At 52.6% G+C, this 11,056-nt stretch overlaps 1 protein-coding gene across 1 annotated transcript; it reads right to left on the reverse strand.

Annotated features, from left to right (window-relative positions):
• Window positions 1–1,349: 1,349 nt before the first annotated feature.
• On the reverse strand, window positions 1,350–3,044 carry LOC124673141 (chaperone protein dnaJ 20, chloroplastic-like). The gene is made up of 2 exons (XM_047209271.1): window positions 2,622–3,044; window positions 1,350–1,696 (listed from the first exon to the last, which is right to left on the reverse strand). The coding sequence occupies exons 1-2, from the start codon at window positions 3,042–3,044 to the stop codon at window positions 1,556–1,558; spliced, it is 564 nt and encodes a 187-aa protein (XP_047065227.1). The 3' UTR covers window positions 1,350–1,555.
• Between the last annotated feature and the right edge of the window lie 8,012 nt (window positions 3,045–11,056).

Here is an 11,056-nt window from a genome sequence, read left to right on the forward strand (position 1 = left end):
AGTTTACAGAAAATTTGTAGAGAATGAATTTTCCTACAAATTTAGTAGAAAAGCTCCAGTAATGATTCTTGTCTTCCCGTTTCAGAGTATGCCCCTCGGAAGTATTTCTTTCCCACTCTGGTGACAGCCAGATAGCCATGCTGGTAAGTCGAACATATGTTTGTGTGCTCAATCACAGTCGGATACATGATGTTTTGCCTTGTAGCTACTTTAATGATTCAACATTTCATTTATAGAAATTATACTCACCTCAACTTGATCGAAACTGCAATATTCATTAGATAGGAATAGGATTACATGAATGCCTAATATTACAGGAATTTGGAACATGTCAAGCAATCTTATTTCTGTTTGTGTTGCGCATGACCGCATATACAGATTTTGTTTTTCCCAATTAGGTAAAGCGAGTACAATAAACTAATTTGGTCCAAGGTAGCAAAACAAAGGGCTGATTCAAAAGAACTTCTGTAAACAAAAATAGGAGGGCAGAAATAGAGCAAGATTTTTACAAACAAGCATGCACATGTAGATAATGCAACATCCAATCAACTAAAATCGTCAAGGTATCATCCCTTTTATATGGCGGTGTTATTGAGCGGCTAGAAATCCGGAGGGAGAATCCACATTAGACCTTGATGACGACAGGTAATGTAGTATCCTATTGGCATGATCTTGTCCGTGCCATTGCTTTTTTTGTTTTTGTTTTTTAGGCATCAACGCTGTCCCATGTTAACTGCATATCTTCCAAGATGGGCTCATATTCGCTTACCAAAATGACATGGTTGTAGTAGATATGGTTTCTCTCTACACCCCCGCTGCGCCATTTGCTGCTGGCACATGCACTACCTTGGTGCATTTTGTACCCAAGAACAAGGCATGGTCGCCCAATGTCGTCACTTCTGTGCACATGTAATGGTAACACACATTCGCTATGCTCACCGAGTTCAAACACCTTGAAGATATACTCATGTGATTGTGATCCCAAGGCCCTTAGGACCATGAATAGCGTGTCCTTGTACTCAATAATATAGCTTACGCTGAATGCCAGACCCCTGGGTGGTTTGGTCCATCCATACCTCACAAAACGTGTGATTTAGGGAAGAGTCAGGCCGGGCCAGGCTTGGGTCTACATTTTTAGCTTCAGGCTTTTTTAGGCCCGGTCCGAAGCCCAGCCTGAGTTTTGCCTAGGTATAGGAGGGAGTATGGCGGTGGCATTGAGCCGCTTGGCACAACTCTTTTTTTAGCTCCAGCTTGTAAAACTCTTTCTGGCTACAGCTTGTGTAGAAGCACTTCCGTCTTGAGGTACAGAGAAACAACGGTAGAAAAAGCTTTTAAGAAACAACAATCCATTTCTTGGCCGATACTTTAATAGCTTACTATAGGAGTTGTCAGATGTTAACTCGTGATACCCCTAGAATGAGTTTGTGTGCTGACTAACTGATATTGGCTTATTTCTATCTGGTTATATTTACGACACCAACTATTGTTGTTGTATCCCAATCCTAACCGTCTTAAGCATAGCCCTTGTAATTTTGCTATAACTCAAAGATCACAGTCACAATTGTTCACCCCTTTTCCTTCGCATCCGAGCTCCCCAGGATATGTTCTCGTCTGAATCCTTCCTTGTGTTCCTCGTCTTCAGCTCCACGATCTGGCCTTCCCAAGATGTCCTCCATCCGGACTTGTCTTCCAGCTCCTATGGTACGTTTCACACAAGCGGCAAGTTAGTGTGAAAACAACGACTGCTTCATAGTTAGAACTTAACAAACAATGTTTTTGACAATCGGCATGGACATTGTAGCTTACTCGTGCAATTTTCATCCATACATGTAAGACATCAATCCTTAAATTATTGCCCACATGGTATTGTGATTAAGGTGCATGAAAGCGACCCGTCCTTATCCTTTTAGAACGAGACAGCTCAATCACCCACATAATAATGAGGTAGTATTCGTATGTGTGTCAGCCTCTCAGCTAAGGTATAGTTTATGCTATCTACAAATAAGGGGTAACTTCTGTGTTGCCTATTTTGTGTGTTCATCAGCGAAAGGTGATACCTCAAGCAGATGTCAAAGATATTCCTGAAGAACTCAATATGATGACCTAAGTCCTCATACAATTTTGGTCCTTCTGAATTAATCAAGCAAACATGTCATGTCAGGCTGGATGGCACATGCATGATGTTTCAAATCACAAGTGTTCGAATTGAATCGAACAAGCCAGGCCAGCACAAAGTTGTTGAGTTACCGTTGAAAAATCTTTTTTAATGTAGACTAAAATTTGATATTCTTAAGGTACCACACAAGCTAATTAAGGCCTACGCACAAAAATCCGACATGGTTGAGCAACTAGTTGCAGCAATGGGGGAAGCCATGCATGCTTGTTCAACCAGCCCATCTGTAAAATCATCTAAAATAAAAAGCTCCAGCCATTAAAGCATAGATGCTATTGCTATCTCTTCAGTAAAATCCCGGAGGAATTAATCAGACTAGTATAGATGTGCACTGGAAGTCTGGAACTCGAGGAGCAGATCATTCATCATCCATTAACCATTATCATCATTACTACTATCTAAAAAGAAGCAAGGAACAGAGATGGACAGAGCAGGGTTCAGATACTACCTGGCGGTACATGGATGAGACGTTGCGCGAGGCGGGGTTGAAGGCGAGCCGGCAGACGCCGCGTGCAAGCGCGCGGTCGTAGCTGCAGCGTCGACCGGGGTCGGAGAGCGTCTCGTAGGCCTCCTGCACTTGGATGAAGCGCCGCGTGTGCTCCCCGGCGGTGCCCTTCGGGGAGACGTCCGGGTGGTACCTAAGCGCCATCCGCCGGTACGCCGCCCGCACGTCCTCGAAGCTGCACCCCTCCGCCGGGATCCCCAGCAGCTCGTAGAACGTCGGCTCCACCGCTCGCACGCCTCCTCCGGCCGCTGAAGCTGCCGGCGCGCGCAGCAGGGTGCGCCGAGGAGGACCCGGGAGCCGGAACCCGGCAACAGTGCTGCCGGTGCCGGAGCAGGCGAAGGAGGAGGGTGCCGTGAGGTGGGGCATGTGGGCTTGCCTCAGTTGCCTGCCGAGTTTGGATAAAAGGATCTCACTCTCCAGCTGCTCTGCTTAGCTTTTGCAGTGGCTAGCTAGAAGGAAATGCGTGGAGAACAAATTTTTTTTTTTAGATAAAAGGCATGGACTGCCCGACTTTAAATTAATAAAGCCCTCAGGTTCAACAGGATTAAAAGATACATGCTGCGGCACTACAGCTTCGGCCAAGTTCCAAGCAACAACGAACGCCACGCAGGCGGGAAAACACTGAAGGCTACAGGAGCGGAATCAGGCGTCTTGATCAGGCCTTCTTGGGCTAGTTGCGTCGTGCAGCTGTTTTAGTTCTGCCACCGCGTGCTCGAGCCAGGGTCGATCCAGGGGTCTTGCTAGCGGCATCCACATCTGAAGAAACAGCATAGTTTTGAAAATAATGTTAGCTGGGTGTTTCATGAATTTTGACTCAATGATCATCTTGTTTCTAAAAAGCCAAAGAGCCCAGGATTGAGCAATAAACAGCAGCCACACACATCGTCTAAATCTACCCGACAGACTAGAGACGATAGCGAAAAACTGGGCAAAATTAGCGGGGCACCAGCTGCAGCCCAGCAGCTGGCGGGTAACACTCCAGGCAAACACCACTGTAGAGCACGTGAAGAAAATATGCGACTCATCTTCCGGTCTACCACACAGCTTACAACATCCATGTTGATGGCTGTGGGAAGCTTGTCGAGAACAAGCTACCATGCGAAGATCTTGTTTTTAAGCGGGATCCGGGCCGACCACACATCTCGGAAATGAGCAACGGACGCCCCTTGGGCCAGTTTCAGGTACATGGATCGAACCGAGAAGCACCCAAAAGGTTCTAGAGACCAAGACACCCCATCTTGTCCCTGGGTAAGGTTGGTTTGCTCAATGATGCCTCTCAGCTGCTGCTAATCTAGCACCCCCTGAGGGTCGAGAGATCTCCGGAAGGAGAGAGAGCCCCTAGCCCCACAAACCTGAGCCACCGTGCTCATCTGGGAGTTGGCAATGCTGAACAGGTTGGGGAATCTATCTTTAAGAGCGATATCGCCAGACCACTTGTCCATCCAGAACATAGTCCGCCTCCCGTCGCGGATACTGTACCTGGCTCCGAGCTTGAAAAGATGCTTGATCTTGTGAAGGCTACGCCAGAATTGGGAACCCCCTTGTCCTGTTCCCTCAAAGATGTTGTTAGCGGAGGGGTATTTCGCTCTGATGATCTGAGCCCATATAGGGTTATCCGGTTGAAAAAGCTTCCAAATCCACTTAAGCATCAGTGCCCAATTCATTTTTTTGGAGTTAAGGAGCCCCAGCCCTCCACACTCCTTAGGTCTGCACACAGCCGGCCAGTTGACCAGGTGGTAACGCCTCTTAGGCCCCGTGCCCTCCCAGTAGAACCTGGCACGATGCGAGTCGAACTTAGCATGAATACCGTCTTGCAGGAGGAACAAACCCATTGCAAATTGGGGCAGGTTGGCGAGGCAGGAGTTGGAAAGAATCAAACGCCCCCCTGACGACATGAACTTTCCCCACCAAGGCTCGACCCGGCCTGCCAACTTACGAACTAAAAACAGCCATTGCTCCATAGTGAGTTTCCTATTGGAAATAGGCAGTCCCAAGTAAACGAAAGGGAAGGAACCGAGTTTGCAGTTGAGACTGTCAGCTACTTGCTGCTTCCTGGCCGCGGTAGTCCCCATGACCACTACCTCAGACTTGGGGTAGTTAATCTTCAGCCCTGACATGTCCTCAAAGCACATGAGAAGGAACTTCAAATTGGCAATCTGGGTGTCGTCGTCTTGGATCATAATTAGGGTGTCGTCAGCGTACTGGAGGTGTGTGATCCCGCCCGGAATCAAGTGAGGGACAACTCCCGCTATGTGTCCCGCCGCGGCCGCAGACGAGAGAATCTTGGAGAGCGCCTCCGCCATGAAATTAAAGAGCAGGGGAGAGAGGGGGTCCCCTTGACGCACTCCTCTTTTATTCCTAAAGAACGGACCTACTTCTCCATTGATAGAGATCGCGGTTTGTCCACCCATGACAAGCTGCGAGAGGCGATGAACCACTCCCGCGTCAAAGCCCTTCGCTCTAAGCACCTCGAGGAGGAAGGTCCAGTTAACACGATCATAGGCCTTCTCAAAATCGAGTTTCAACAGGAGGCACCCTTGCCTCCTAACTTTCAGCTCATGAACAATCTCATGGAGGGCCAGCACCCCGTCGAGGATAAATCTACCTTTGATAAACGCCGTTTGGTTCGGGCTGATAATGCGGTGAGCAATGGGGTCAAGCTTGGTTGCCAAGGCTTTGGATATAATCTTGAAAATCACATTCATGAGAGCGATCGGTCTAAATTGCGTGATTTTGTCCGCCCCGGGGACTTTAGGGATGAGCGAGAGAATCCCAAAGTTAAGTCTCGCAATGTCGATCCTCCCCAGGATGAAATCATTGAGAATGTGAAGCACACCCATCTTCACCAAGCCCCAAAATTTCTTGAAGAAAAACACCGGGAACCCATCCGGGCCTGGGGCCGTGTCCGATTTCATCTCCATGACAATCGATTCCAACTCCTTCTCGGAGAAGGTACGCATCAGATTCTCATTCTCCTCCTGCGAAACTCTAGCCTCAGAACCCCAGGCGTTAGCGCGCAGCCCGCACATCCTACCCTCCTCCGAGCCGAGCAAGTGTCGATAGAACTCGTAAATATGTTGCTGAATGAGTCTTTTGTCCGTGATCACCCCTTGATCCGAGACGAGGGACGAGATACAGCACTTCCTGCGGCGCCCATTAGCCAACGCGTGGAAGTACTTGGTGTTGGCGTCGCCTTGCAGCACCCAGCGGACCCGGCCCCTTTGTCTCCAATACTCTTCTTCCGCACGGAAAATCTGGAGCAACTGATCCTCCAAATGATAGCGGAGCGCCCATTCCTCTTCATCAATCCCAACCGCGTCAGCTTTTTCGTCGAGGTTTTTGATTTGGGCGAGCAGGCCCTGTTTGCAGTCCCTCTCCTCTTTTCCTTTATTAGCTTTCCAGCCTCTGAGATGCTGTCTCAGACCCGAACTCATGAAACTCCACCAGTCGACAATATCACGCCCTCCCACCCTGTTGGAGAGAGCCAGCCAAACTGCTTGCAGATTCTCCTGGAAACCGTGCATCTCTAACCAGCTGGACTCGAAGAAAAATCTGTTGCTCTTGAGCGGGCTTCCCTCCCCAGAGTCAAAAATGAGCGGGGTGTGGTCAGAGCCGAGACTGGTTTCTGCTGCAACCGCACACAGCGGGAAGTGAAGCTCAAGCTCAGGGGAGAGGAAAACCCGATCCAACACACACCTAACAGGGTTGAGCTGTTTATTGGTCCAAGTGTAACGCGCCCCGGTGCGCGGGATTTCTCGAACTCCCCAAGATGCAATGTGTTCATTGAATAGGTCCATCCTAGCCCAATTGATCCTGGTGTTGTTCTTGTCGTGTGCCGCTCTGATCAAGTTGAAGTCCCCTCCCATGATGATAGGCACGTCCGAGGAGCTTACTTTGTTAGTTACTTCCTGCAAGAACTCCGCCGAGCGCGAGTGATCGGCCGGCCCATAGATGCCCATGACTCTGCAGCGCAGCCGGTCCACGTGGCAAATGATATCAGTGCAGATAAAATAACGACCCCTGTCGATGGCACCCACCTCGAAGGTACTGTCACGAAAGCCCAGGAGCATTCCCCCTGAATGACCATTGGCCGGCAGCCAGCACCACACAAACTTGTCCCCAATCTCAAGACTGGTGAGCTCTTGATCCGTGAACTCCTGTCTGATTGTCTCTTGCAAGCAAACAATGTCAATCCTATGCGTTCGGAGATAGTCCTTAAGCAAAGTCCGGCGTCCCCTAACGCCGAACCCGCGAATGTTCCAGAACAGAGCCCTCATTGGGAAACCACCGTGCGACCCCGTGCTTGGCGGGTTAGGACTCTTCTTGTTAATACTGGGGCTTTTTTCTGGATTTTCTTCTTCTTTATCAGTCTTAGCCCCTTAGCACGACTTCCCCCAGACCCTACTGGGGGAGAGGACGTGGAGTTGGGTTGAAGCGGGTCTTTACTCCGCGTGTCCCGTTTCTCCTCTTCTTTCTTCTTCAGCTCCTCAGCTGCCGCTCTGTCTCTTGCTAGCGCAAGCTCCGCTTGTGCAAGTTCCCTGGCCCGGATCATAGAGAGAAGAGGTGCAGGATTTCCGGCAGCAGAAGGGAAAACAATGCAACTATCGCGAGCGACCGAAAGTAAAGAGGCATCGGGAATCTCTTGCAAAATCGCGAAGTTCTCGACTGATTTGGACGTACCTGGGGTCTTTTCCGCAGCCCGCTGGATGGCTTTCTCCAGGATGGGAATCGACGACGAGCCCGCTCCCCTGGCGCTAGTCCTTGCCGCCGCCACCGGCGACGCCTTGCTCCTTGGCGCCCTGCTGATCGGCGCCGCCAGTTCCGGCACCACCGCACCTTCAGCGAAGAGTTCGCCTTCCAGCTCCTTTTCCTCGATATGCCGGGATTCCCCACCTTCCTTCACCAGGCCTGAATCGACTCCCTCAGAGAAGTTAAGTTGCTGTGCGACCACCTTGAGGGCAAGCGAGGGGCGATCCGCGTTTACCTTGCTTCTACGCTCCTTGGAGCGCATGGCCTGTGGATCCGACTCCCACATCACTGGTGTGGAAATGCCGGCCTTGACGCGGTCCTCTTCCGAGAGCTGCTGCGCCTTCCAGAGAGACGGACGGCTCTTCACCGATTCAGCTCCCTCCAGCGGAGACTCTTGGAATGAAACGAGCGAAGGGGATAACTGATCCCCACCAGATGAGACCCTTTCCCCTGATGGTTCCGGCAGTGCCTTGGCCGGTTGCAGGATCTCCGCAAGCACCGGGAAGATATCCCCTCCCTCGGTCAGATTGGAACCATATTGCGAGAATGCCGTGGTTGGGAGCCTTGGTCCATTGTCACCTGGTTTCTCTTGAGTAGCATAGGCGGGTACGGACTTGCGTTGTGGCGCCGACGTGGAGCCTCCCTTGCCCATGGTCGGGCTCGAGTCTTTCTTATGCTTGCCCTGCGGCCATTCCAGCCCTCCCCCTCCGATTCCTCCAGCTCTTCCTCTCTATCATCCGTCAGCTTCCTCTGTGGAGGAGGTGGAGGGTCCGAGAGTTCCTCCCGCTCCCCGCCTTCTCTGACGATGCGCACCATGAAACCCTGAGAGTTGACGAAGAGGATAAAGAACGGCGGGAGCTGCACCGGGACCCTGCACCCGATCAGCACCCTAACAGGATCCAAGGGCGAATCCAGCGAACTCTCATCAACTGCAATGGGACGTCCCAGTTCCCTGGTTGCCAGCAGTATACGGACAGCCTGACGGAAAGGTGGCGGCACGTCGAAGAGCTTGACCCAACACTCCTCCAACTGCTCCACAGCCGCGGGGTCCCCAGCGTTAGAGGTGACGATGATGTGCAGCTTAGTTGTTGGCAGCGTGAGGCCCCCGCCCCTGATGGCCATGCGCAGGCTCTCTTTGGAGGGGAAGAACATGGCGAAGTCAGTCTGGTTGATCTTCCTCACACGCCACTCCCAATCCTCCTCCACAAGGTCCTTGAGCTCGTCCTCCAATTGTTCAGCAGAGAGGTCACCTTCTTCAAGAATCACCATGGCCGCATTTGGCGCCGGCGAAAGTAGCTCTTCTTCTGGAACCTCACAGCAAGTGAAGCCTCTGCCATCCACACCAAAACCCGCCCAGAAGGGCTCTGAGGCCTTAGCCAGGGACGCACACATCGCTGACAGATGTCCCACCTTGTTGCATTTGACACAGAATGGGTCATCCTTGCACTCCGCTTGGACGTGCCCAGGTTTCCCGCAGTGATAGCAGACGATGTGAGCCGCGTCGCAGCTCGATGGGGCCCCTCCCTCCACAGACGCGCGTCCCTGGGCTGCACGCTCCCCTTGCGTGGCGCCCAGGGGTCTTGGAGCCACCCGCCCCGGATCCCGCCCCCGCGGAACCAGAGGAGGAGGTGGATGAGGTCTCCACGACTCCCGCCCCCTGCGCTCCCGCATCCTTCCTTCGTCCTCACGCCGCCGAAGCGCCTCGTTGTCCCTCTGAAATTGTTGGCGACGATGTTCATCCTGCTCGCGTTCCAGCCTTTGGCGCAGATCTTGCTCTCTCCGCCGCCCATCTTCCCCGCTGAACTGGTCGAAGGACCGCTTCCCCCTCCTCTCCCTGTCCATCCTCAGAAGTTTGAGGACAGGAGCAGAGGAACCACTCGCACTCTCAGAGACGAGCCGCTTTGCGTGACGGCGATGGCGCTGGATGTCTATGGTGGCGGCTGGAAACCCTAGCTCCCAATCTAGGGTTCCAACCGGTAGCCAACGCCACTTAAGTACCCTTTGTGGAGGGGTAAAAGCGTCCTCCCCCCTGCCAGACTCGCCAGCCTCCATCTGGACCGAAGAAGATTGCCCCTGGGCCACGTGTCCCTCATCCGGCGGTTCCTCCCTATTCCAGGCCGAAGAGGCCGGTCCAGCCCAAACAGGCCCCGAAAAAGGAGGCCCAGCACAACCAGGCCCCAGAAACGATGGGCCGGCCCATCCAGCCCCACCGCACGAGCCTCCGTGATCCTCCCCAGGAGACCCTAGGAGCTCCAGCGCCCGCGCCCGAGGCGGCGCCGCCGCCGGCCGGAGAGAGACCTGGATCTCGCCGACGAGCACCGCAGGCGGAGAGCCCACCGCTCCTCCTGAGCCTGAGAGACCAACTGCCCCACGCCGCCGCCCGACCGCAGCAGAGAAGGGAAGTCCACTTCCGAATCCAACCGCATCGGCAGATTCCGCCACGCCGCAGGTCGCAGATCCGGCGCCTCCGCCACCAGGCGGGCCGGAGAAGAGCCATCCCCAGCGGCCCCCTCGAGCGCCAGAGCTAGGAAATCACCGAGGCACGAAGACGACGGCCGCGCCCCGGTCCCTGCTTCCCCAGCGACTTCCTCCCCCGAAACCAGCTCCACGGATTCGTCCTCCCCGATCTCGCCCAAGATCTGGAAGGGATTGCCCGCCGCACGCCACTGCGCCCCCCGGCGACCGGCGTTGAGCTTCCTGCGCCCGTGCGACGCACGCGGAGGGGGAACCCTCTCCCCGCTCCGGGCGCCCACCCGATCGCCTCCGGAGTCGCCAGGCTCCCTGCGCTCCGTGAGACACATTTTCCCCGTCCCCTCAGACAGAGGGATCTCAATCTGTTCGGAACCGAACATGTACGTTGCAAAGTCACTCCGCGGCCTATTTTGATGCAGAAGAAAGACCACGACTCCTCGGAGATCGCAGTTCTATCGGATGGATCGAGAACAAATATTTGGAGTCCTTCCTGCCATTGTCTTCGTTTGATTTATAAGTTTGTGACCAAAAAAATTTGCAGCTTTTTCTATCTGAAGTTCAGACTTTTTTTAATAAAGGCCGCTTTATATTTCTTACTCTCTCCGTCTCAGTTAACTAGTCTTCTCTGTATCCCTAGATCGCCAATTTAATCTATATAATTTAAATTATATAATGCAAAAACTATATCATTAGAAAATAGAACATCTAAACTTTGTAATAATATAATTTTTATAACAAATAACTAATGTTAACTTAATTAAATTTGCGACCTAGAGATACACGCACGTCTAATAAACTGTGCGAGAGGGAGTAAAATATTTAAGCATTACACCCTTCCTTTGGCTAATGAACATGCACACAGCCGCACAACCTCAAAAGTCTAAAAGGGAAAATAAAAGGATTGATACACCAAAATAAATGAAAATGTACTCCTAAGACATGACCGTTAGGAGAAAGGCGGGCGACACGGGTGGCGATCTCGCCACCCAAACGCCGGCAACGGTGGCGCCGGAGCGAGGTCCACCGGCATCGATGGCGCCGGAGGGAGAGTCGCCGGCAACAGAGGTGCCGGAAGGAGAGTCGCCGGCAACGGAGGCGCCGGATGGTGTGTCTGTCTGCTCGTCGGAGAGGCTCATCGGGAGCCGATTCTGGGCGTT

The sequence above is a fragment of the Lolium rigidum genome, chromosome 7 (assembly GCF_022539505.1).
Source record: "Lolium rigidum isolate FL_2022 chromosome 7, APGP_CSIRO_Lrig_0.1, whole genome shotgun sequence".
Lineage (NCBI taxonomy): Eukaryota > Viridiplantae > Streptophyta > Magnoliopsida > Poales > Poaceae > Lolium > Lolium rigidum.

Bases quoted from the DNA above. Each gene is read 5' to 3' on its own strand.
- LOC124673141 (XM_047209271.1), bottom strand. From the start codon at position 3,044: ATGCCCCACCTCACGGCACCCTCCTCCTTCGCCTGCTCCGGCACCGGC. The intron at 1,697-2,621 runs GTAGTATCTGAA...AACGTACCATAG, and splicing joins TCTCATCCATGTACCGCCAG to GAGCTGGAAGACAAGTCCGG.